This window comes from Adiantum capillus-veneris, chromosome 15, assembly GCF_014529385.1.
Source record: "Adiantum capillus-veneris isolate H3 chromosome 15, ASM1452938v2, whole genome shotgun sequence".
Lineage (NCBI taxonomy): Eukaryota > Viridiplantae > Streptophyta > Polypodiopsida > Polypodiales > Pteridaceae > Adiantum > Adiantum capillus-veneris.
Window position 1 is genome coordinate 138,239,377 of NC_140945.1, and position 27,304 is coordinate 138,266,680.

The 27,304-nt window shown below is 43.8% G+C and overlaps 1 protein-coding gene across 1 annotated transcript; it reads right to left on the minus strand.

The window, feature by feature from the left end:
• Positions 1–5,739: 5,739 nt before the first annotated feature.
• LOC147441566 (linoleate 9S-lipoxygenase-like) lies at positions 5,740–10,046 on the minus strand. Its single transcript, XM_086483751.1, has 9 exons — positions 9,892–10,046; positions 9,502–9,788; positions 9,180–9,420; positions 8,829–9,110; positions 8,655–8,740; positions 8,469–8,576; positions 7,861–8,162; positions 7,514–7,777; positions 5,740–7,277 (listed from the first exon to the last, which is right to left on the minus strand). Exons 1-9 carry the CDS (start codon positions 10,025–10,027, stop codon positions 6,518–6,520), a joined length of 2,466 nt encoding a protein of 821 aa, XP_086339877.1. The 5' UTR covers positions 10,028–10,046; the 3' UTR covers positions 5,740–6,517.
• Positions 10,047–27,304: the final 17,258 nt, after the last annotated feature.

The following is a 27,304-nucleotide window of genomic DNA, read 5'->3' on the forward strand; positions in this document are numbered from 1 at the left end:
ACCAGAGGCGGGCATGCATCAGTTCCCCAAGTTGGTCTAAGGCGCCACTAGTTGTTGGGTGGGTGATGCCATGCAAGCAACTGAGAGAGAGGGAGAGTTAGAGAGAGAAAGAGTGTTTGATTGGACTTAATGTGGTCACAAGATGAGGAGTAGAGAGAAATTGGGGGGAATGTGCATGTCACAGGCGAACGAGGAGAGAGAGACGACATAGGGTAGGAACTATGCAACTCATAGTTATTCTTCTTATCAGGCCTGAGTTCTGTGGCAGTGGATGGAGCCAAGCCTGAGAGTGGTTGGGAGGATGAAGGGTGGCAGGGCACGCATGCATGCAATAATGGAGGGTGGGCCACTCCAGTGGAGGGTGGCGTAGACAAAATAGGAACCCGGAGAGTGGATTGGGGGGGGGGGGGGGGGGGGGGGGGAGGGGGGGGGAGGGGAAGGTACGTAAGCTATATAAAAAAAAGAGTGGTCGATACCGTAGGAAACAAGTAGCGGAGCAGTGGTTGCAAGCCAAAGAGCCGAACAACAAGAGGGGATCCTATAAAGGCGGGTCGCCAAGTCGCGTACGGTTGGCAGGGCCTGCCGAGCCCTCTGCGGGTAGAAGGGGGAAAGTGGCACCCCGGTAGCACGTGAGGCTGGCGCAACACAGACACACACACACACAAAGAGAGAGAGAGAGAGAGAGAGAGAGAGAGAGAGAGAGAGAGAGAGATATGACGACAAAAAGTAGCCAGGCCTTTACCCGTAGGTTAATAATTTAAACATGGAGAATATGAGGGTGTTCCCACAAACAGTTTGTTAAGGTAACCTTGCACAAGGGTAAACTAACAGATAGCCAGTCATGGCAAAACTCCATCGTACTCATGCAATTAAGATGTGATTAGCAAAGACATCATGTGATTAAGAAAAACTTGAAGCAAATTGTAACCATAATCATGCAATTAATGGAAATTTAAAGCAAATTCTTAATCATAATCATACTACTTAGGATCAAAGCTGCACTTATCTTTGCATGCGCAGCCTTCGTAATGTTGAAACTGATTGGAGCGTAGTCCTGGGCTTTGATACCACTGCTTGAAAGGGAAGACGTGGCGTCCCTATAAAATACTCGAAACAACATACTACTAGTCATAAATGAACGAATCCGCATACCTGACGCCTCGCATAGTACATAATCGACGATATACGCGAACAGAGGGAGATAGAGAGCGAGAGAGAAATAAGAACATGCGCAGGTGCACCTCCTAGAGCAGAGTGCTACACTAAGAGAGGAGAGAAGAAGAATAAGACGACACTGGGTGCAATCTCCCCCCGTGCAAGAGTGACCATTTCCCTCATGCATGTATTTCATTTATAGATTTCTTGAATGGTCAAAGATTACAAACTGGCCGGCCGGTCATAAATGGCCAATGCTCATAAAAGAGCACTTGAATAATAAAATGTACAATATATATAAATATTTCCATTCAGATAGGCCTAGCTCGGTCTAATCTTTTCCACCTGTCAGCTGCAATAAATTATAAAATATCAATTCTATAACACATTAGGCTTGCAAGATGCATCAATAAACAGTTCTCTATCTTGTAGAGGCTCAAAATCAAGTAGAGCATCATCCAACAAATGCATAAGGTCATCATCAGCTGCATCTGAGTAAACTTTCTCATGCATGAATCTAAATTGATTGGTATCCTTAGCATCTGTATTTGAGAACCATTCCAAAGCTTTGTCCAATAAGCACATAAGATCTAGGTCCACCTCTTTAGAAGGTTTCTCCATCCTACACATCTCAGGCAGTTGTAAACTAAGATTTCCACATATAACATGCATACTAAATACGTCTATTGTAAATTGGTCTTCAAGTCTTTCACCCTCATCCAAATATCTTTGCACTTCCGTAGCACAAGTTTAGCAAAAGCACATTAAAAATTTCATCTATTTCCCTGTTTGTATCATCGGCACAATGAAACCAATCATATTCAACACCAAGAGATTGCACTTCACTATGCACCCCCTCTGAATCAACATCATCAAGTTCATGACATATTGTGAGCCTTCTGTCACAAACTCTTGATGAAGAAGAAGCTTGTTCCCCCTCCAAATCATCAGCAAATTCAGGATTAGTTTGCCACATCGGTATCTCTGGGTCACAGAAACTTGTCAAAGAAGGAGTCTGCACCCCCTCTGAATCATTATCATCACATTCAAGCTCAGTTTTCCACATCGGTAGCTCTGGGTCACAGAAACTTGTCAAAGAAGGAGTCTGCATCCCCTCTGAATCATTATCATCACATTCAAAACCAGTTTTTCACTTTAGTAGTTGTGCATCACAACAATTTTTCAATTAAGGAGTCTGCACCCCCTCTGAATCAACATTTTGCGGATCTTCAAGTACATACTCTTACTTAACCAAGTCCTCAAAATCTGGTACATCCAAATTTGGTAAATCTAGTATACCCAAATCCATGGTCATGTTGCTCTCAATAGCAACCTTGCTTTGACCTATAACATCTGTATCATCAATCAACTCTATGGTAGAATTTGTACTAGAAACATTTTGCTCTAATTCTGAGTCAGTAGCAAAAGTATCAGTTAAAATTGAATCTTCATGCATGTCTACATGAATATGGTTGCACTCATTCACCTGCACAATTTCTTCTTGAGCTTTAGCCCATTTGTTGTTTTGATCCCCTGATTTCTTTCCTCCTGTATTGCTTGTATGGGTTCTCTGCAAAATTCACCCTGTGTATCTTGAGGATGTAAAGCCTCACCCTAACGACTTCTACTTCATGCACAATGTCTGCAAACCCCAACTTTTCACACACAGTTTTAACTATGTCGTCGTCATTAGCCTATAAAGAGGTAGCATCTTGTACAATACACTCATCAATCACAGCTTCTAACTTTGATCATACTTCTCCTTGAATATCTGCGTAGTTTGGTAGACTTGAACTCTATTCTTGATAGCTTTCATAATGCTCATAACTTACTTGTACAATAGCTTCTTTGAAATATTCCCAATCGTTATTGCAGGCTTTGGTAACCTCTTGAATCTACTCCTTCAAATCTAAACTCACTAACTACTCAAAAGATCTGATCATTTACTCTTCTAGTATCCCTCTTACCTTGGTTTTCAACTCATAGCACCCTAGGTAGCCCTCTGGATTGTATCCATCAAAGACTCGTCTCTCGTCGTATATCGAATCTAAAGCTGCATACAAAGCTTCATGCATTTGCTTTTTCTTCTTTACGGTCTCCATTTCAAGGAGAGATCCTTGATCCAATTGAAGCATCTTCAAAAAATCTAGAATTGCTGACTTATCATCAAAACCATTTGCACTTAATTCTTCAATCAACTTCATCATGTGCTCCAAATTCTCCATCTTTACCCCCCACCTCCGTTTCGCGTCGGGTTCACCAAAGATATCGGGGGATATATGTTCGAAATGTGAGCCGGCTGGGCGTCGGGCCTCTGGCTGTGAGAGGTGTGAAAGAAAAAGAATCGCAAACATTGAAAGCTCGGGCAATCACCGTAATCTTCAATTAATTGAATAACTCTTTGAGTTCAACTTAATCCTTAACCAAGGCGAGCTGTTAACAGCACCGTCACTTGGCTCATCTGCTTACTAGGAGTTTAAGCTTTCATTTTATAGGATTAATCGGATTGTTAACAACATCGGGGCTTAACATGATGGTTAATCAATCTCTAGATGATGATGATGGTGATGGAAATTCTCTTCTATTGCTTTCTTTGCTTCAAGTGCCCCTTATATTTTGCAAACTTTAATTTAAGTTCGTTGTGTCAATCATCATGCTTCAATTATTGTAAATTGTTATGTAGACTATCTCTACGTGGCATTCTCTGCTTAACTAATCTTGTCCTGATAGCTCTCCTGGAGATCCTTCCTTCTTGCGTTGCGTTGCCAAAATCGAGCTCTGATTGGTCTTCGCCCAAAAAAATATTATATGTTCTTGCCCACCAAATTCGAGAGAGAGAGAGCCTTAAAAATCCCCTTCTTCCTTTGTTAACCGAGGACGAGAGAGAGAAAAAGCTTTTTCTTCGTTACCTCCTTTCCTTGCCTCTCGTAACACCTTCACGCTCCCCTTCTTTTGCTTTATGACCTTGTTTTTGCCCTGCTACGCCTCTCCAACACGAGAGAGAGAGAGAGAGAGAGAGAGAGAGAGATCCCTCACTTTACTTCTCCAACACGAGAGCGAGAGAGAGATTCTCTTGCTTGCCTCTTGTGCCGACAAAGAGAGTTAAAGAGAGAGAATGCTCTTCCTGCTTGAGATCGAGAGCGAGAGAGAGTGAGAAAACCAAGGCCTTCTTTATCACGAGCTCAAGGGAACTTCCGAGGCCTTCTTCCCTTCGTTTGCTTCCTCCAATTTCCTATTCCCCTCCTTGTCCTGGCTTGAGAGAGAGAGCATGAAAAAGAACTCTCCTTCCTTCTCGTTCCTTATATCTTCCGCTATGCCCTTCAATTCTCCCTTTTTTACCATATTTTTCCCTCAACCCATCCCGTGACTGATGTGGCACGTGAATTGTTGGATGACGTGGCAGCTGGCTTAGGTGACTCCACGAAATTCTGAGAGCGTAGCACCGAATGTGGTCATCCTGTTGAGCTGAGCAATCTTGTCTTCATGCACGTCGTCGTCCCGACACCATGGAGCACGGTGTGAGCTCCTCTATCTCCGCCTGCGCCGCCTCCCGCTGCTCGCACGCCATGGCCACATTTTTCTTCTTTGCTTACACACTAAAACCCTTTAATTTATCAAGTGGGCAGCCATTGACTTCCCATAGTGGTGGACGGTCACCATAGTGGACGGCCTTAAGCTTTGTAAGGACACCGCATTGAACATACACACCGAGCAAAGCAATGCCAAGCACATCAGCCAATCAATACACTCCATGAGACGTCATTTCGGACAACGAGCTCATCAAGAGCTTTTTGTGCTTTCGTAACGGCACCACATTAGGCATACATACTGATCGATTGGGCGGCCAAATTATTTGGCTTCTTCCTCCAACAGTCCTTGACGAACAATATCATCATGAATTTCGCTGCCATTTTCCAAGACACAGCCTTCAAGATGCTAGTATAGGTGATTGCATTTTGAGAGAGACCCTCCATTTCGTATTTTCTTAAGCCATAGCCGTGTTGGGCATTTCTTGCTATCAACAATCTCCAATAAATAATATTATTGTCATGACGTTTCGAAACTTGGTTGAAGTCAAAAAACTCCCAGATGGCACACCGATCGAGCCGACCAAACTGGCACGAGACCGACCCCCGGTGAATCTTTAACGGACAATATCTTGGCAACCAGAACTCCGATCGCTGATCTGAAAAGACCGATGCGCTCACACAGTGAGCACTCCAAGCCCGTGCATTCACTTCATTTTTGTCCCCTTAGCTTCAGTTGCCCAATCCAGTACGGATCTGCAATTGACTCAACCTTCAAACTGCCGTAACTTTTGCACCGTAGCTCCAATCGACGAGCCGTAAAGACAAGCCAATAGAGCACTTTAAGCACTGCAGTTCTAGATCACAATCTCTCATCTATTCTCACTTCAAGCATACTCTTTTTTAGCATCATTAAGGCATCTATTGACCCTTTAAAACCGTATCTGACATACATTAATCATTAAACTTGACATGTTAACAAGTCGTGATCACTGCTCAATAAATATGTAGGCTTCAAAGAAACTTAACTTGCATTTCTTTGCTCTTTTTCCCATCATGGAAACGGAGTTGCACGACATCGTGTGGAGGATAACACAACACTATTGTCTATGCCCTTTAGGTAGGCAAAAAGCCACTCTATTTAAACAATCCCAAGATACCTCAAAATTTATTCGATAACAATTCTACCAATTGGCTTGGATAATAGAAAGGTTATTTCAGTTTGCTCCTCTGATTTTCGTGTACACACACAAGCATCAAGCATGACCAATCATGTTGCTCACTTTGGTGATTATAGTTTCCTTTTCTCATCCACATGACACATAAAAGGAAAGTTTTAACGGTGTGATTGATCCTCGATTCCTTTGCAGCTGACCTATGATTTGGGTTAAGTATCTTTGTACATTATCTTGGTGAATACAATACATACACTCCCTCTTGTGACAGGCCAAACCCTTTACACTGTTAATGGCAAGCAATTTCTCTTCGTGCTGTTAGATCTAAATATTTCCTGTACTGTGCTGGATTCGACGTGTGGAGTAAGTAAAATTAAGGTATGGCCGTGAAGGATGGCTTATAATGGTAATGCCATGGGTCGATCTACGTAGATCTCCCTCTCTCCCAAGAGCATATAAGTGGGCTGGCTTTGATCGCAATGAGAGGGGCAGGGCGAGCAGGAGGGCGAGGGTTCTCTTGCTCTCATCGCTGTCGCGGTCGTACCCTACCCTTGCATCCTGAATCTTGAAGCTAAATTATGATTATTGTTTCAAACACACCAGTTTGGTAAGTATGGATACTATGGTGGTGGAAGCTGACACACCAGGAGTGACCCTCCCTTACATGGAAATGCTATTAGGGACCCCACAGAATGTCAAGCCTGCAGTGGACGATGAGGGCACTAGCAATGTGTAGGGCAAGCCCCCAGCTTCTCCTCGACGATGAGGGAGATGTGAGCTGGCATTGCGCGCATGGATGCCAGCTTCAACTTTTGCAAGGTTTTCCCGAAAATCGTCCAATGCTGCCAGTACTCGTGCATCGCAGTTCCATCGAGGGTCTACGCGCTCACCTAGGTATTCTTCTTCGTCTAGATGTTGCGCCAACAGCTCAAGGACTGCGATAGTCAGCGCAGTGGCCCCTTGTGGGGGCACCATCTCCAGCAAGAACTTCTCAGGATTTGACAACATTTCTGCGTATCTGGCTGTTCCTTCTTCTGGAATAAGGCATGTGCTCATGCAGGGACTGTTGGGCGTGTACGCGCCATATGCGTATTGCCCAAAATTCATGGCTGCATGATATGCAGACACCACCCAAATGAGTGTGGTCACTACCTCCACCAATTCATCCAATGTTTTCATGCTCACCCACCAGTCCGCCCTTGCATGGTCTGCGTGCCCAACCTCACGGATCTCATTCCACCAGTTGCTTACTTCACTGTCCTTTTGCAATGCCTGGTCATCTCCATAGTAAAGAATCAAGTAGTCTTTCACCCATTGACGTATGGCTGCCCACAGCTCCAGCCCATCCACTGCATAAGGATAGTCCTCCACAAGCAACCTCACTCCGTGCTTGGCACTCTTGTCCTCTACAGCCATACCTCTGGCAATAGCAAACGACAGGTTCAAATCTTTCAAAGTGGTCATTATTCATTGCCATCAGCAAAGAAAAAATTTGTGAACAACTTATGTGATGCTGCCTGGATGCCCCTATCATTATTAATTGGTTGCAAGGACAAGTATGGCCTAACATATCTAAGGTGCTCTTTGAAATTCTGTCTTTGCATACACGTTTTGTGGATGCACAAGTGGAAGTGCACACACAAGACTGGAATCTACCTTTTGATTAAATCTTTTGGTAGAGATTCTTCATCAAGACGCCAACTCTTATAAGCTACTGATGTTATCTCCATGCAATATCTTCCTGCACTATAATGCTTCTCCACTTTACCGCCTGCATTGATTAAAGATGTTTTGGACATTGCATTGATATGTAAGGTGTCTTTGAAGTGTGGGGACAAGAGCGCATGAAGTGGGTGCATTGTGCTTAGCTGCCTTCGAGTCGCAATGATGATGGGCTCTACACAAGCATGCGATCGCAACCTGCAGAAAAGACAATGTTCCAATTATTGTTCTTGCCCACAACTCGATTAAAAAGGAGCTCTCACAGCGTGCAATTCATGTACCAATGGCTCACAAGCTGGTGGTATCCACAATCAGCAATAGCAACATGGTTCTTGGCAAGCATCCATAGGCATGGATGACAAAACGAAGGATCAGGAGTAAATACTCTGCTATGAGCTTTCTCGCCATTGACCTTGGGGGGAAGTGTGAGCTCAATAGCCACAGGAAGTAACACTTTCTCTTTCGTTAGGTAAAGAATCGTCCGAGAGGCATACAGTTTACCCTCTTGCTCATTGATCCTATTGATAAATGGCAAGAACGAGTCGTGGAGGTCCAGAATGTAGAGAAGGTTTTGATTCATAGCCTGCAGAGCAACAAAAGAATGCACCAACACTTAGCAAAGTAAAATCAGGCCAGAAACATTTAATAACCCATAATGGAAGAAAGAAAGCTCTAAATCATCAGTGACTTGGTGACAAAACCAATACAATGATAGCATCCTAAACTTTTGTGAGAGGCGACTAGCTAGACATGATACCGGGAAATCGAAGTGACTGCCTGGTCATAGTGGGGGGCTTGTAGACCCCCATCATCCCAACCACAGCTAGCTAGGTAGGCACCGGCGGTGCCTTTGCAAAACTCACAATGTGCCAACATTCAAACAAATCACCTCTTTAATGGAGAGTCCTTGGAGGGACGGTGTAAGATCATGAGCAGTAATGGATGATATGCTTTCTCCATAGATATGTGTGTCTAGTTTGCTGCTTGGAGGAAAAACCTGGCGAATTCAATGCAAAATTAATAGATGCATTGAGCAGAGACTCCGCAAAAAGTGGCCTATAGCAAGGCTCACTACCTGGAGTCGTTGAATGGCCACAGGATGTTTCCCAGCAAGACATTGCCGGCCAAACTCCTTATCCGTAATCCAAACATCCTTGTTTACTGTCGACAAAGTAAACCATGAGCATGCACAAAAGATTTTTCCAATACTTGAATGTTTCATCGTTATGGTCATTTTAATTTCCTGCACCTTCTAGAACTCCTGGCTTTGGGAACTTTGAGATTGGTCTAGAAGGCTTTTTGCTGCCACTGACATGACAATTATTATCCGCAAACAAGCGATGGATTTGCTCAATGCAAGCAAATGATTGATCTCTGTAGAGAAGGCGTCCCTTGGCGCACACTAGGAAATAGGTGCAAAAGCTTCTTACTCCTGCATTCATGAACAGATTTTTCTTCAAGTCACTGAACCTTTCATCTCGTGGTACATATACCTTGTCGAAAGCTAATTCTGGTTCTTCGAGCTCAATGTCTGCAGCAAAATCCAAAAGATTAACCTACTTTCCTTAACCAAATGTACGTGGAACAAAACATAGCATACCAGTTTTAATGCGGTTTCTCCCCGTCCTGCACCTGCGTGGATAAGGATACATCGCGGAGCCCCCAAGAACAGGCCTTGTAAGGTCCTGATTTTCTTCAGGATTACCTAGCTCATTATACACATCATAATCATAGATCCGTTCCCCATGCACTCTCTTGCCTTTGCCATCACCTCTAATAGCGAGGAGATCATCTTCACGAAGCTGTAACAATGCCGTCGGTGTCTCGTTTGGTAAGTACATCTGCATGAGAGAGTTGACAATGTGAAGGAGCACAAGCATTCTAAGAAAATGATCCAGACAAAATCGAATGTGACGACTCACCTGATTAGAGAAGAGGATGCGAGGTTGACCGCAATGGGCAAGACGGGTAGGGCAAATCCAACTGTAGCAAGGAAAGTAGAGGGGGGATGCTGCTTCATATGGCAGCTCCAAGGTTATGGACTTGAGGTAGAACTCATTGGCATAATGGGAATCCAGCAGAATGGCACCAGGTTTCCCAAAGCTGCTTTCCACATAAAAAATAACTGTGCTGCAGGCATCCACGCCGTTGGGTTCGGCACCCCACAACAGGAGCTCGCATTTATTGCTCAGTTTTGGTTGCTGTGTACCTGGAAATCGAAATATAGCATATGTTTGTGTGCGTGCGCACGCACACGCTCTCTAAAATGTAAACAAACAATCACACCTTGAAGAAGAAGAAGAAGGACTTGCCTTCATTCAAGTCAGGGCTGACGAGAGTGAGAGAGGCGGTGTTGCCCAGCATTTCGCAGAAGGCATCTTGAGAGGAGGCGAGGAAGCCCTTGCCAAGAGTTCTCACAGTAGCCTTGATCATCACCATGCGCGCCATCTTACTTCTCCTGATCGCCTGACTATATTATTGTGTGTGGTCGCAATTCCTCGGCCTATATAGTTTTTTTTGCATGGTCAAGAGCAGAAGAGACATTCTACTCGGTGTGGGGTCTCTCTGTACCTGTAGATGGCAATGGGAATCTGGACATTCTCCCATGTGAGAGTTTCTGTGGATGGCAATGGCCAAATGGGACATTCTCCCATGTGAGTTTAGAATGTCCACATCGTAAGGTAAATGCTTATATTAATGCAGTGTTCATGCAAGCTCGACAGATCTATAGCTACTCTCCATATTCTCATCAAATCAAGAGTGAATTTGTCTTTTTTATTAGCCCTATGTCTCATTTCTCAAGGGCAAGTTCTAACGACTCATGAGGTGTAACTAATCTCTTCATACTTTCCACGCTAGGTACATGCTTTTCCATGCGGAGCTTCAACATGCTCTTCCCAATCAAGGCATGGCCATTTGCCTCCCTCCCTCTCTCTCCCTCTCTCTCTCTCTCTCTCAAGAATTATCATTTGATGTTGGAAGTCTCATGGGATTGCCCTTACAGTGTTACAAATTCTCTTTTTCTTCTTCTCTCGTTTTGTCAATGCTACACTGACTTGCATTCTCTCTCTCATTCTCTCGAGGCCCATGTGATAGATTGGTTACCCCATTTGATATCGAGTGTGATAGATCGGTTATTCCATTTGATACTCAAATATCTAGACATGAGCTCAAGATATTTTGAGTCCTTTTGGATCATGAATGTGACATTAAAACTTTCAATTCTCTTTGAATTGTTCTTCCTACATCAAAAGCTCTCTCCCCCTCTCTTTTTTACCCAAGTGTGGTAGATTTCTTATCCCAATTTCCCCGTGACTTCCAGGTCTTAAGTTCAACACATATTGGATAAACCCCTAAGGCATTTTTGGATTAGTCCTATCACACGCACACATGACTCTTGGCTATCCAACGTGGTGTAGGATCTCACAATGACACAACCCATCTGAACTCTCCTATTTTTTCTTTGTCCAATGGGGATGCAACAACGTAGTACGCACCTATTCTCATATGCATGCAGGGAAGGTTGGGAGTCTTGGGACGCTTAGAAGGGTGGCAGAAGAGCCTCTCCGGCCTTCAATTCAATGTAATGGAAATTGATATTTATTTACAGCTGACAACTGGCCAAAGCACGCTTGGCTTATGGACTATGTAAAAAGATAGCAAGTTTATGGACATTCGATTGGCCTGCTAAAGCCGTTAGTATCCATATGGTGAAGGTCGTTCAATTCCTTTTTTTTTTGTTCATACTCACAATTGTTTGTGGAGAAGTTATATTAAATTCTCCACTCAACAGAAGAATGTACAAAAAACTCAAGCACAACTTGTGCCTTGAGGAATCAGCAATACCTCAGAGGGGCTTTTTGGTAGCAAGCAAAACAAAGTTACTTGAGATAGATACAATGCAGGGAAGCAATCCCAAGTTGGCTTGTACCATGGCCACTCTTGATGTCAACTAGCATGGAGTGTGATAGCTTGAAATGCTTGGACCCACTTATTATAGAATTGATATTTTATTATCTATTGCAGCTGACAGGTGGCAAGAGCATCAGCAGATAATGGATTATGCAGAAGGATGTTACATTTTATGTATATTTGATTATTCAAGTGCTCTTTTATGAGCTTTGGCCAATTATGACCAGCCGGCCAGTTTGTAACCAATTTGACCATTCAAGAAATCTATATAACAAATACGTGCAAGAGGGAAATGGTCACTCTTGCACGGGGGGAGATTGCACCCAGTGTCTGCGTTGCTCTTCTCATCTCTCCTCTCTTCTCTCTCGCCGTGCCGGCGTAGCACTCCGCTCTAGGAGGTGCGCCTGCACGTGCTCTCTCAATCTCTCTCACTCTCTGTCTCTCTCTGTTTGTATTGTGCTAAATTATGGATTTGTGCGAGTCGACAGGTATGTAGAGTTATTCGTTTATGTTTGCTATGCGCTATTTTGAGTATTTTGCAGGGTGCTCTACGCTTTCGGTTGTAGCAGTGGTATCAGAGCTAAGACTAAATCCTTGGATTCGCAACCATCATGGCTTTGGAGAAGTTTTCATAGACAAATCAAAGCTAAGTCATGTTTCTCTTTAAACTACGTTTGAATACAAGATGCATGTGTATAATTTATTTGATTAGATTGTTTGGTTTTCCTAATCACGTGCGTTATATTATCCGACGAGAATTATTTTAACCGTGTATATCGAGCTATGTATGAAATTCAAGGAAGTAAATATGGTAGAGAAGAATTAGGCCAATTTTAATGTCGTAAGAACAGTCCGCAGAGACCTAGTCAGATATCTTTTTGAGGAGAGCTGAACTCGAGACTTGTTACTCCTGGGGGAATTTGGATGACCATTCTTCCCATGATTGCAAAGCACAAGAGGGGGTGCTATATATATAAATAGGTTTATAACACCTAAGGGACGTTAATACATAATATTAGCTCACATAGTAATAAAGCATATTGTCTGAGTTTTTGGTGGGCTCCAATTAAGCGTGGTCGTCAGAGTCACAACCGGAAGTGCACGACAATGGCCGACAACATCATCGTCCACAACCCTAGTCCATTGGCTTAGGTGATCCTCCAACCTTGGTGCCTCAGCAGCATACAAAAGTAGCACACTAACTCTTAGAGTTGTACGCCGATTCTGTCAATCTAGAGAGCTTCAACCGTTTTTGTTTTTTTCTCCTGCACACTATTGCAGTCCAACGCCAACGACATGCATATTTTCTCTCACTCTCTACTAGATCACCAACGCCATGCACACTTTTGAGTGACGCACTCACGCCTACTATGCATGCATGCTAACACCCAACCAGAAAAAGAACACACACAGGATAGAGATAATAAGGGAGAAGTCGTGCAGCGCAATTGACATCACTACGTGACAAAGAAAAAAAAAACCTGGAGATTTTGATAGACAGGGTGCCGCCATGCAAGAGAGAGAGAGCGTCTGACCACAGCCAACAAAGTAGCGTTAGCTACCTTTCTCTCTCTTCCTTTCTCTCATTCTCATGCAGCTTGGTTTTGCTTGTGGCGACAGTCTCTCTCTGGCCACCAACTACCCTCAGTCTCACACTCTCTCTCTCTCCTTTGCAGCCACCAATTCCATTGCCCTTGCTGACCATCTTTAGCTTCAACTACTGCTCATTCAGCTGGCGATGGCATCTATGACAAAGCAGTTGCATGGCAGATCCTGACCGTCGCGTGCACCACCAACTCTCACTCTCTCTCTTTCATTATCTGCTAGTCGGGGAGTCTCTCTCTCTCTCTCTCTCTCTCTCTCTCTCTCTCTCTCTCTCTCTCTCTCTCTCTCTCTCTCTCTCTCTCTTAGCCAGTCGTGCAGTAACCTTCCAACCAACACTACACACACCCACAAAAAGGCATGCAGGCGGCTAGCTCACTTGCAGTAGAATGCATGCCAGCAGCCAAAAAAAAAAATTGGAGGGGTGTGGTTTCTTGGTCTGCATGGCGTCCCCCAGCCACACAAACCGCAACCAATCTCATGAAAAAGGATGAACAACCTTTCATACAGACAAGAAGGCATAGAAGAGGTTAAGATTGGAAATGCGGTGATCATGCTTTTGCTTTATGCTGATGATGTAGTGCTCTTGGCACATACCTTAGAAGATGCACAAAAGCTTATGAGTGTCTTGGAACGCTTTTGCCTACATAGCGGGCTGATCGTGAATGGATCCAAAACCAAGGTTATGCTTGTAAAGACCCTCAATGATGAAAATCCATGCATTGTATATAACAATGAGAAACTTGAAGTGGTAGATCACTTCAAGTACCTTGGCCTTGAGGTTCCATCCAATCATAAATGGAAGGATTGTGCAATGCGTCGCTTGGAAGCCGGAAAGAGGGCCTATTATGCATTTGAGAACATGTGCAATGCAGGAGAGATCAAGTGTTGGGCTCTCAAAAAGTACCTCTTTGACACATTGGTGAGACCAGTGCTTCTTTATGGAGTGGAGGTGTGGGGTGGAAGCATCGGGAAGTCTACTTGGAAAGAGTTTGAGAATGTCCAAAAGCGTTTTCTCACCAACTTTCTCCAAGTCAAGACACAAACACCCTACATGCTCTTACTTCTTGAGTCCGGATTGCTTCCCATTGAGGTCTTGGGCATGCAAAGGGTTGTGGAGTACATGCGTAAGACACAATGTAGCCCTTTGCATCGACTTCCTAGAATCGCATATGAAGCAAGTCAAATGGTTCAAAAGACATGCAAGAGCAAAATACTAAGTTCGGGGTGGATTCTTGATATCAAGAAATGGTTTGGAAGATGGGATGCATGTCACTTGGTCAAAGGATGCGTCGATCGACTCCCAAGTTAATGAGGCCTTCTTACAACGCCAATGTATCACGGCTTGGGAGAAATCCGGAGGTTCTCGCTTCAGCCATTACACCACACACGTTGCCCCAAACTACAAATCTCTCTTCTTCTCGGAACGAGGTAACCGAACCCATTCCTACATCCTTGAGCCCATCCCGTTGAGTGCGATCTGCACCATTGCCTCCATTCGTCTTAGCTCCCATTCTCTACGCTGCGAGACAGGACGTTGGGGCACTGGCGAGGAGTGTCATCGACTTTGCACCTTATGCCCTCGTCAAGTGCGAGAGAGTGAGTACCACACACTACTTGAGTGCTCAGCTTTTGACCACATTAGGTCCTCTTTTCCCCATATATTCAGCCATGATCTCTCCCTACATACCTTCCTCTCCCAACCATAATGTGGACTCTCTATTGCGACGCTCATTTCAGCCATTTTTGAGCATCGAGAGTCACTTATGAACTCCACTCACACCACGTGACATGTTCATTTGGTCCCATAGGTCATATTTGACCTCCTAGGACGATAATAGAACTATCTATCTATCTCTCTCTCTCTCTCTCTCTCTCTCTCTCTCTCTCTCTCTCTCTCTCTCTCTCTCTCTCTCTCTCTCTCTCTCTCTCTCTCCTCTTCACATGCAGCTAGCCTTCAACCTTGCCCACTTATTATTCGTGATCTGCATGGTGTCTCCCAACCACAAAAATCGCAACCACCCTCATGCAGGAGTTGCGACACTTTCTCTCTCTCTCCGTCTCTTTCCCTCACTCTTTGCAGGTTCTGATAGACGTCCTCATCGAGTTTTTGATCTTCTTCTGTGTCACCCTAGACGCTTCACAAGCGATTATTGCAATACTATGAGGTGCTGCCATTCAGGCCTTGTCATAATCAGCAGCATTCTGTGTATGGCTGTGAATGCTTGTAGACGGGGAGTAAGAAGCATGGCCGCTCGATAGGAGGGAGCACAAGCAGAAAAGGCGAGCCAGAAGGACTTGGAACTCGGGGAACATTCTCTCTCTCTCTCTTTCGTGTGCTATGGCGACCCGCCTTCAGTATCTCTCTCCCTCTCATGTAGTAGCTGCCATGCAACACTCGCTTCTCCAATTTTTTTTACTTTTTTTTCCCCTCACTTGCCTACCATCACACAGCCAGCGCGGGCAAACACGGGGCTTCTGTCCTGAAGCTGGGCCGCTCCTTAGCAAAGGCATTGGTGATGTTGATAGCCTACAAGGCTTACATTCTGAAGCAGTATAGGAAAGAGCCTTCCTAGTGTTTGAAGTTGTAGCTAACGCCCCCTCTCCCGGCCGCCCTTCTCTGCTAACATGCAGCTCAAGCTCATACTCAAAGCAACCTCCCACCTAGGTCATCCAGCTTATCATGCATGTGCTACAGTGCTACAAAAGTGAGCTCCTCTTCAGCTACCCCGTCGTGTCGGCATGGATCTATCAAGTGTGGCAGCTTCTGTGGCGGATCAGAAGAACTCCATCATCCAGCTCCACGCCGTTCTTGGCAACCGGGACTACCTGTTTCCGATTGTAGCAAGGCGACAAGGCCTTGACCTCCATGACATGGTCGACCATGCAGTCCGCTGGCTGCCCCCAGTGCAGTCCGACAGGCTATAGGGGTTTGGAGCTCGAGAATGCTATTGTCATTGCTTTGGTCAGTGCACTAGCCATAGGGTCACACCCTTGTCAACTACAGGCGAGCTTACAACTGCATTATCAATGGCAGCACCAAAAGCAGTTGAGGTAGTGCAGCACAAGCACATCATCTACTCTAATTGCAATTGAAAGCATTTTTTTTTTCCTTTTCTTTCGAAAGAGTGTCTGTGTTTCACTTGTTCGACGACCTTATATTGGCAAGAGTGAGCTCAGCTCTCCTCAATCTAACCAATGTCTACGCCATATTTCGTGAAGGTCAAAGTGGCTGCTTGCCCAGTGCTAGCCGTCGGACACTGTATTTTCATGGGACACTACATTTCCTGGGTTTATTCCCACAATAGTTTGCCTTAAATTCTTCTTCTACTTCTCTTTCTCTACGGGCATTAACTAGGTCTTCAAAATCTAGGGACTTGATGCACTCGTCCTCTCTTCGCACTCTCACAGATTTACGCCTATTATAGCAAACTAAAGCCCCGAATTAATTCATCACGCAATTACATATATCCTTGTGCATAAGATATCATTATTAAAATTGCTTTTCCTCATGATAATTTGATGAAAAATGATACTCTGCTACCTTGAGGTAATTATAAAGGTTTACTAGAATCTATTACAGTCGTATTACTTATATTGTCGGTTTTTCCACTTGTACTAGTTAAGATTGAATGATAACGCCCCTTCTTGGGTATCCTCGAGCATTGACGATGATGATGCTGATTCTACTTACGCTTTTAGGCTTTTGGTTTAAGTCTTTTTTTTTCTTTTTTTTCAGTCTTTCACTTTACTTCATTTTAATTTTGTACCCGGGCATTGGTTTCGATCCACAAGGATTGTATTAGTTTGGTCTCATACGTAAATTTAGCATTTTTGAAGACGGTTAATATAACATTTCATTTCATTTTCTCTCTCTCTTCCCCCCCTCAACCAAAGTGCAGACCCTACCTTTGTATTCGATTGTCCCTAACCTCGCAAGTCGATGACCTCTTGCCCTCCACACACACTCACTTGTCAATTTCGATGATATACTCATACACACTCACATAAACACACACACACACACACACACACACACACACACACACACACACATATTGTAAGTGTTCTATATGGTCTTTCATAGCTTGAAGTTAATGTTCGTGCCTACGTGGTGTGAGATTTGTGTGTCTATAGTTAAGGTGGTGACAAGAATTGCTATGTCTCTTGGTATTTTAGTGTTTCTTGTGTCCATTCAAAGATGGCCATCGAAAGTAGTTCCTACGAAATTTTTAATGAGAAATTATCTTTAGATCAGGGTACTCATAGCAATGTTTGTTGATGGAGTTAGGGCTTGCCAAAAACAATTTTCCTAACTGAAGACAATAAAGGCACACCTAAATCTCTTTTGTTTTTAGGTCAAAATTCAGAGATTTTCAGGTATTCACACTAGAACTTGTAAAACTTTACCGATTTACTTAAAAGAAATCATGGAATCTATCCGATGTTTTGCTATTTTAGCTAGTTTCAATAACACTCTTGAAATTTTACCAGCTTCTAATTTTCTTGTAACAACAATCAATGGTTTAAAAACTTACTCACATATACAATCCACCTCACCGGTCTCTGACACCCATCTGTACAACTTGAACTTTATGGCATCTGTACTTTGGTTTGTTCTAACTTATAAAGTCAAGCAATTTGTAATAGGGATAATAGCATTGGACAGTTTGAAAGAAAAAGGATCTTTTACTTCTTTGAATTTTCTTATGGCATATGCAATCAAGAATCCCTAAAGTTCTGGCTTGTGCTTGCACTACATGAGAGGATCTGACATTAAGCTATGCAGCTACTCATATGAGCTATGGTGCTTTGAGTTAGTGAACAAAAATTTGTAAGTACTCTACTAATCAACTATACTCCAACGTGGTGTCACATAGGTAGTAAATGTTTTGTCCTTTTATGCCTTCTCTAGTCCATTGGTCACAAGCACACAGATCCACCGATTTAGGCAGTGTGTCAATGCTCATCTAGTGCAGATTCGCCGATTTAGGCAGCACAACAACAAACTACAGATTCACACTTTTTGAACTTATATCAAATGCAGATTCGCCGATTTAGGCAGCATTAGTGCAGATTCGCCGATTTAGGCAGCACATCTTATTGGTGTAGATTCGCCGATTTAGGCAACACCAATCACAAAATCATGCTGCAATGGTTGGCCACCACTGTAACTGGTATGATTTTGTTACCCGAGTATAGAAAATGAAATATATTTTGGATTTGGATTTATATTGTGGAATTGGAATTGGACTGGGATTTGGTATCTGGTGATTTTACAGCAGTGTTTTATGTGATGAGATTGACATTATGAGATTGATGATGAGTGTGACCAATGATATCCTGATTCATCAGGGTATGACATATACTGCTTATTCTAGTGGTATGGGACACTAGAATAGGTAGTATGTGGATGACGGTAGGCATAAGCTAATGTTTTTTAGTTTCATAAATTTTTCTTTTATTATGTGATGTTTTTGACACAACATACTAATCACTGTTGTTGACAAGTACTGTTTGCAGATTTTTATCTTCGCAACTGAGGACAGTTGCTTTCCAACAGAGAGGTATGTTATAGAATTGATATTTTATTATCTATTGCAATTGACAGGTGGCAAGAGCATCAGCAGATAATGGATTATGCAGAAGGATGTTACATTTTATGTATATTTGATTATTCAACTTCTCTTTTATGAGCTTTGGCAAATTATGACCGGCTGGCGAGTTTGTAACCACTTTGACCATTCAAGAAATCTATATAACAAATACGTGCAAGAGGGAAATGGTCACTCTTGCACGGGGAGAGATTGCACCCAGTGTTTGCGTTGCTCTTCTCTCTCGCCGTCCCGGCATAGCACTCCGCTCTAGGAGGTGCGCCTGCACGTGCTCTCTCAATCTCTCTCACTCTCTGTCTCTCTCTGTTCGTATTGTGCTAAATTATGGATTTGTGCGAGTCGACAGGTATGTAGAGTTATTCGTTTATGTTTGCTATGCGCTATTTTGAGTATTTTGCAGGGTGCTCTACGCTTCTGGTTGTAGCACCACTCACTAGAGCTTCCCATTTTTCCAATAAATACCACTACTTTCCTACTTTCTTGGATAATCTCGTTGAACTCTGTGCGCTCCTTGCCGCACTGTCGAAGCAAGGGACTTGCCAATGCACCGTGTGCGAGCCGCAGACGGCTCCATTAAGCACACAACTAGTTTAACTAGTAAGCTCAAAGAGGGCAATGGTGTGCCACTCACCGCCGTATGCTCCTGCCGTAGAGGATTCCTCGCCGCGAAGAAGAAGGAGACGCCGCTACGCCGTGCTCAACCGCCTCGTCGCCGCCGTGCCTTCGTAATGCTCGATCGCACACACACTCTCCCTCTCTCTCTCTCTCACACACACACACACACACGAGGAGGTGAAGAAGAAGAAGATGGAGATGGAGATGGAGCAAGAGCACTCTTCTATTGCACAAATGAGAGAATGAGTGAATTTTAGGTTTAGTTGGCTTTTATATGAGCTCACCCCATTCACACTTGGGCGCCCATGCTTAGCCAACTAATCCCTTGAATGTCCCAGTTAGAGTGCGCCTCTCATCGGCGATCACTCTTACCCTTTTCCTATTGGTCCGACAAGCCCGGTACCTGACTCTACCAAATACATAATACACGTCCGCCGTAGGTGATGGGGTGTCCGTGAATCGTGAGGGTTAACATGCCCCCCTTCCTGATGTAGATTCCGTCCTCGGAAGCTATTGAGTTGAAGCTCGTTCGTCGAGGTGGAAGAGCATTTGAGATGAATGTCCTTAGCCTTCTTCAGTCATTGCAAAATCAAACAACATTGGCACAGTAGTTGCATTCTCATAAGTGATTAAAAAGCATATGCAGTTTTAGGTAGACACATTGATTGGTAAAAAAAATTTCAAACAATTTGTCAGCAATGAACATTAAATTGCAATGTAATCAAATGCATAAACAGATGTAAAGGTAAAAAATTAAACAAGTCTGGGGTCGCTAATTTGACGGTCGAAAGGCACTAGAGATCGAATATTAATACCATGGGTAAGCTTCTTAATTTTCAGTGGTCAATTAAGTTGTTTAATCGTGAGAGCCAAGTATTCATGTTCGAGGGCTGACTAGAGGCTATACCTAGAAGACTTTGTAGTTAAGCTATGATAAAAGGAATTTCTCATGAAATCATCGCCTGACTGATGACCTTTTTGTTGACCCCCCAAAGTCTTTTCACATTGATTCAATTATGATGTGTGTGCTTATTTTGTATGCCTTGGGTTTTTTGCTTTTCAAGAAAAAGCGCCCACACTGGGAACCTCTAGGGCTCTAGTACCATAGGCGATACATGTGAGTGAAGTACCAATTTAAGAAGGGATTTCTCTTCCAGGTTAAAATTTTACATTGTGGCACTTTGATTTTTTGTTTGTTCATTTTCAGCATTTTAATTTTGTAACTTTGGGGGGTCATATAACACTGTTACCCTCCCCAGGCTCATCACATTATTAAACTCCCTTTATAATACTTAAGCTAAAGGTCAATAGGGTTAAGCCCACTAGAAAGCCCTAGTACATTTCATACAATGCTGCCTAAATCGGATTAAGAACCTAAGTAACCATTGCTTATTAGGAAGGCATTCCCCATGGTATTAAGAGAAGATTTCTAATACCTAGCTTGGTCAAACTAGCTTAGTCGGACTGCTTGATTTTTAAACCTAGACAAGTGATTATGACAAAACATTACATTGAATTAAATGTTTGATACTAAGCCAATGCGCTGAATATTATGCTATCAATCACAATCAAAGAAGACAAACACGGATGCAAAAAGATAAGGGCAATGCTAATGGACATAAAACACCTGTTTGTGTTGATGGTCGCGCTTGATTTGAAGTGTGAACGAGAGAAAGGTTCCATGAAGGTCCAAATCCTATCAATAGCAACACGCTCCTGTACACACTAGGAAACAAAAGGAATACCTCCAGGAGGCACATTAGTGGGAAAAGAGAACTTCGCTAATCTCTCAACTCTAAAACAGAAACACTCCGATCGTACTAATCTTACCTACCCTCCATCACTCAAGTGATGAGGATCAAAGGTGTTTTATGGCATAGGTTTCTGTTTCACTGTACCAGATGTGACATGTGTAGGTCTGAGTCAATGTTTTGACTTTTAATGTGCATACTCGTTTGCTAATTGCTCTTGCTCTTTTTTTTTTTTTTTTGTGAGTATAAAGCTTTATATGTACATTCCCTAAGATTGGGAGATATAGAGGTCAGGGAGAAAGGTTGAGAGGGAAGCAAGTGAATGATGGATGTCCAAAAACACTCCCCCCTTCCTTGGGTAGATCATACCATTTGAAATGAGCTTGTCACCCTTTGAAACCAATTGTTCCAGTTGGTAATAGGTGAGGATTTTTGCCAGTAGTTTTCTATTACCCTAGGTGCCTCGTCAAGCTGCAAGGGTGGTAAGGTACTCTCCCAGGATCGAACTTGAAGTGGTTCATCAGGTGATTCTTGAACACTGGGAGGTGTGGATTCTTTTGTAGCTTCATGGAGGTCCACTACTATAGATGGAGGCTGTGTAGAAGCTTTTACCTCTATGGATGTATTACATGAGGAGCTAGAAGCTTCATGGGACTCCCCCCTTCCTGAGCTAGGTGGAACAAATCGTTCTTTCTTTAGTACCCAAACTAACTCGGGAGCGGGTGTGTAGCATTCTGTGATTTTTTTCTTTCCACGATCATTGATTCGTTTTGGAGCTACGGGATTGGGCTCACTTGGGTCAGGTGATAGGTAAGAGCACAATCTACGTTTTGGCACCCAGATTTGATCATTTCCTTAATAGTAGCCTTGGGCTTCCAATAGTCGTTTAGGGATCCATCGCAACATTTTCTTACTTTTCTTGGAGCGAGTGGTACGTTTCTTACAAGGCTTCTGTTTTTTAGCACTAGCTATGGTCACTAAAGAAGCTTTAGGGACCCACTTGTATGTTTTCTTCGTTACAATAGGATGAGTCTTGTCGGAAGCGATATGCATTGCTTGTAGCATATTTAAGGGTATAGGCATTTCATCCCCCTCAGGTGTTACCCAGGTCGTCCCCCTATTTCCCCAAGTGTCTATGGTTGCTGCTAGGTGGACCCAATCCACATTGTCCGACTCAGTCATCCCAGGTTGGATATCCATATAAGGAGAATCTTGGCCAATGTCTGTATCCTTCTTACAAGTGTAACAATATTGTTGTGGGGCCGAGTGAACTCTGGTGTCAGAGCGATGATCAATAATGGTTTTACTCCCTAAGGGGTGTACCTTACCAGTCACCAAATCCACTCTAAGGACAGAGTCTTGGAATTGCAAATAGACATGATTTTTAGACCAATCATGAACCATTTGTGCTTCCCTCATGAATGGTCGTCCTAAAATCATTTCATATAACATAAGGTGTTTAGAGAAATCCATTACAATGAACGTATGTCGTACCTTGTGTCCTAGAACTTTGATCTTAAGATCCTTGAGCATCCCCATAGGTTTGGCTATGGTACCATTTTCCATCTTTACCACAATGTTAGTAACACTGAGGCGGGGTTTTCCCATGGATTCCCAACAATCTTTTGTAACGATGCTAACTCCCCCACCACCATCAAGAATTCCCTTTATAGTTAATCCCTTGGTAGTGATGGGTAGGGTCGCATTAGATTCGTCGCCTTCAAAATACTGCCCTAATTCGTTAATGGGTACCTCGATCACAGACTCGTGTCCATCTAATTCAAGTGATTGCACATGATTTTCCTCATCAATCATAATCGAGTCAGGCCTATTTGGTTGCGCAAACTGCAGTAATCCCGTTCGTAGCTCTCTGTTAAGGAATGCTCGAAGTGCAAGGAATAACTCAGGATCTCCATACAGCTTTGCTATGATCGTGGTTCGGACCTCAAAAGACATGAAGTCCACTAGTTTGGCAACATTCATTGGCATTTTGCAGGGTGTAGGTCCTTGACTAGGAACTGGTGAGGATGGAATCTCATATTCCTCAATGGGATCAAGTATTCCTTCGTTAAACATCCTTTCCAACAAGAAGGGTGTATGCTCACTTTCTGATGTCCCGTCCTCACTCCCTTCTTGGATGATACTAGATATGGCTAACGGTCTATGGTTCATGTGGGGTGGATGAACTTGCGTGGGAAACACTGTGTCATGAATTTTGACATGCATGGGTTCTGGTTCTAGTTTCCTTTGAGTCTCCTCCACTAAACCTCTTAGATGTTTCACCTGCTCAATCTCGTCTACTGGGTTTGGGTACGTCCCAATCTTCTTGTTACGATTCTTCCCTTTTTGCCCCTGCGGTTTATCTTGGGGGTCTTGGATTGGATTTGGAAACACTTGTGGTGTTTTCAGAGGCTCTTTATGGTTTTCTCTTATTCGGTTTTCATTTGGTTCCATGTTACGGTTTTCTTTGTTGGTCTTTACCTTTGTGGTATTGGTTCTAGTCTCCATTGTCTCGATTGAATCTGAATCATCCTCGAGGTCATTCATATACACGGGGTCATCTCCTGTTCCTATGTTTGTTTTGGAACTTGGCTTTGAATTTCCCGTATTTTGCGACCTCTTCCCTCGTGTCTTCTTTTTCTTTGCTTGGATAACTGACGCGGTATCTCTCTCTTCGAGGATATGGCCTGGCCCTTGAAGCATGGACCGTGTAATCGCATAAGCGGGTGCGATGGGTGGTATTGGCGATGTCACACTAGCAATTTTGACCAAATTTAGGGGTGTGATTTTAGGCACATTTGGGTTATAGGGGCATTGGGCAATCTATGCCACAACGATTACATGTGAGTATTGGCATTGCAGACGTGCTCCCTTGATTCATTTGCATCTGTGCAGCATTCTTTTGCAGCCTAATAGGGCACTCCGCTGCCCGATGTGGTCCACCACACTCGTAGCATTGAAGAGGTGGCCTCCTAGCCTGGGTGTTGATATTTTGACCTCTGGATGCGAGAGCAGCAGCTTGATAAACCGGCTTGACTTGACCCCAACAATCTTCCATGTAGTATATAGGACACTCTTCCAATGTATCAAGTCCGTAGGCAATACTAGTGTCTATTTCCTCCTCACAACCATTTGCATAAGCATTAGATGGCTCGCAACCCACTTGATTCATAGGGGCGACTCTTGGATGCGGGGGCTGCGGTCCTAGCACAGGAGGTGGTAGTGGTGTAGCTTGTACAACATTTTGAGATCTAGGGACCATGTGTTGCGGTAGTTGCTCAACAGGTGGATCAGGCATCAATACAGGAGCTCGAGGTGCATCCGTCCAGGCTACAGGTGGTCTATTTGCCATCATACGTTTGATAATTAAACAATCCTTAGCTTGGTGACCATACCTACCACATGCGTTGCAAGTTCCATTAAATTTTACTCTAAACATAGGGCACTCACTAGTGCTATGTGGACCTAAGCAAATGGAACACCATTGTTGCTCCCTTCTTGGATACATGTGACTATTTTGAGGGGGTTGGTTATTGTTGAAGCGCTCATTTACAGGGCAGCGAGAGTGTAAGTGCTTTAGACGACTAATGAAGTCCCTTACTGACTCTCCTTCCTTACGTTCGGCCTTCTGTAGCTGAGATGCTACACCCCAAAGCACACCTTCTCGTATGTACTCCTTTAGAAACAACCTTCAAAGGGTAGGGTAGATTGTTTTCTCGTCCACCCTTAGGGTTCTATACCAATCTCCAGCCTTCCCACTTAATGTCAAGCTTAAGGCATTGCACTTATGTAGTTCGTTGCGTTCCCCTAAGGAATCACATACTTGTTCAAACACTTCAATGTGTTTTCTAGCATCTTCGTCCCCATTTAATTTTTGCGTGAGTTTGGCAATTTGTACTGCCTTACTTCTAGGCTCTCTATTAGATGCATGACGCATATTTTCCGCGATAGATCAACCTATGGTTTGAGCAAACACTGCCAAGTCACCTATGTGAGGAGGCAGGGCCGGTGGAGGTACTCTTGGAATCATATGTGGGAGAGGGACGGGTACCGGTCTTGGCATATGTGTGGATGATGCAGGATATGGAACATAACCGGGCATAGGTCCACTCGGATAAGGGCTAGGGAGCGGCACTCGAGGAGCATAAACAAGTGGTACAATTGGAGGTGTGGGGGCCATGTGTGCATAAGGGGCTAGAGGCACATACGGTCGAGGCCCCATATTAGGTACTACGACACTAGGTAGTGGCACTGCGCTAACCGTAGATGTCATCGGTACATTCTCTGTCAGGCTTATCCCTGGAGTGAGCACTGTGTTTTCCTTAATAGAGGGTTGATCCAAGTTAGGGAAGCTAAAGTTGTCGCTCGGAGGCTCAGATTGAATAGAGACCCCAGGTGAAATGACGTAAGATGGGTTCATGGGGCTCATTAGTGGAGTCTCCATTTGTGATAGAGTAGGCTGTTGAGCCTTGCTCGTATCCAGAAATCTCATGGGGCCAGTTGAGAGTATATTTACCCCTCGGTTTTGCCTTTCCGATTGAATAATGCCATGGATAACATTACAGATCATTTTCTGTTGATCTTCGATGCTCGTGGCACTAGAGGTGGATTGTACAATCTCTATCCATCCTACATGGTAGGCGTGGCCAGAGTGTAGATCCGTCAACACCTCAGTGTGGAGGTCGTATGTCCAATGATCATTAATGAACAATCCTTCTAGAGTCGACGTGTTAACGGTTTCTTGTGAGGTAGAAGCAATGTTGCTCCCCCGTGGTTTTACTTGTCACCAACGGTACTCTAGAGGGAACTTCTGAAGGAGGCATCTCAACAGGGCCTTCTTGGTAAGAAGTTGGCAGGATATCCACATGGACACTCTTTGGTGGTGTGGGGTCCACGTGCGATGTGAAAGGAGAGTCCACTTCCCCACCCCCTTCATGTGCTTCATTTGCATCAGGTTCCGAGCGAGTAGCTCTACCTAATGTTTCCATGAAACGGCTAAACATACTAGTACTAGGCTGTGGAGCTTCGGGAGGTGCATGGCCTTCTCTCTCAATGTTTTGGGTAGGGTATGCTTCCATGATTTCTGAGTCGGAGGAGGAATCATTAGCGGCTATTTTAGGGTCTTGGGTGGTGCTACCTTGTGTCCCCGCTGAGGGTCTAGAGCCTATCGAGGATGGGTAATGGGTGTCCGTATGAACAGAGGCACCCTCAATATGCTCGTGTTCTAGCACCCGCCCAGAGCGTAAGTGCATGTGCTTTTGATACCCTAAGGTGTCAAAAAGCTGCTCTAGGAGGCCTTGTGACTAGTTTTTTGCGTGTTTTTTTGCTAGATTTTTAGAGCGTGTCATGGAATGGGCCGTGTGATAGCTCGAAACGAGCGTATCGCTAGGAGGGACGCGCTGTGCTTTACAGCCCACCGTTTGGTTCTATTTTGCTCCAGAAAAGCCCGAAACAGTCTTTTCCTAGCTGGGGAACTAGGCTCCAAATAGCAAGTCTAAGGGTGCAAGTGGGAAGAGAAGGGAGGAGAGTGGAGGACTTGCCCCACATGCTCTCATTCCCTCTTGAGGGAGTAGGGTATATATATAAGAGTGAGTCTAGTATATATCATAAGACTGAGGACTGAGGCCTGGGCTTGGGCTTGGGCTTGGGCTTGGGCTTGGGCTTGGGCTTGGGGAAACGATCTTGATCCCGATCTATCTTTTATACAAACCAACCCGTCCGTTTTTATACCTCACGTTTTTTATTTTCGAAAGATTTAACCTCCCCCTCACTCACGTTTTTATTTTTCGTTTTTTTTTTTTTTTTGTGAGAATTTTTTTTTCTGCAAAAAATTTTAAGTTTTTTTTTTTTTTTTGGTACGCGTTGACCTCACCTACCTACTTACTGTCTCGCCTACCTACTGACCTGCTAATCAGTGGTTCACCTAATTACTAACCTACTTAATTAACTATCTGTGCGCCTAACTGTGCACAAACCAGGAAACACAGAAAAAGCAGAAAATTGAAACTTGACAGAACTGTGCAGTGCAAACCAGAAAATGCAAAAAATGCAAAAAAACGCAAGAAATGCTAACTGTGTGACTAATGCTAACTGTGTGCAAACAGAAAAATAGAATTTTGCTAATTGTCTAACTAATACTAAATGTACGCAGCAGAAAAACAGAAAATGCAAACTGTGCGCAACAGAAAAACAGAATTAACAACTTGCAGAAAAAATACGCCTTCCTCTCC

Bases quoted from the DNA above. Each gene is read 5' to 3' on its own strand.
- LOC147441566 (XM_086483751.1), bottom strand. From the start codon at position 10,027: ATGGCGCGCATGGTGATGATCAAGGCTACTGTGAGAACTCTTGGCAAG. The intron at 8,741-8,828 runs GTGCAGGAAATT...CTTTGTCGACAG, and splicing joins AAAGCCAGGAGTTCTAGAAG to TAAACAAGGATGTTTGGATT. The intron at 8,577-8,654 runs GTAGTGAGCCTT...TGAATTCGCCAG, and splicing joins TGGCCATTCAACGACTCCAG to GTTTTTCCTCCAAGCAGCAA.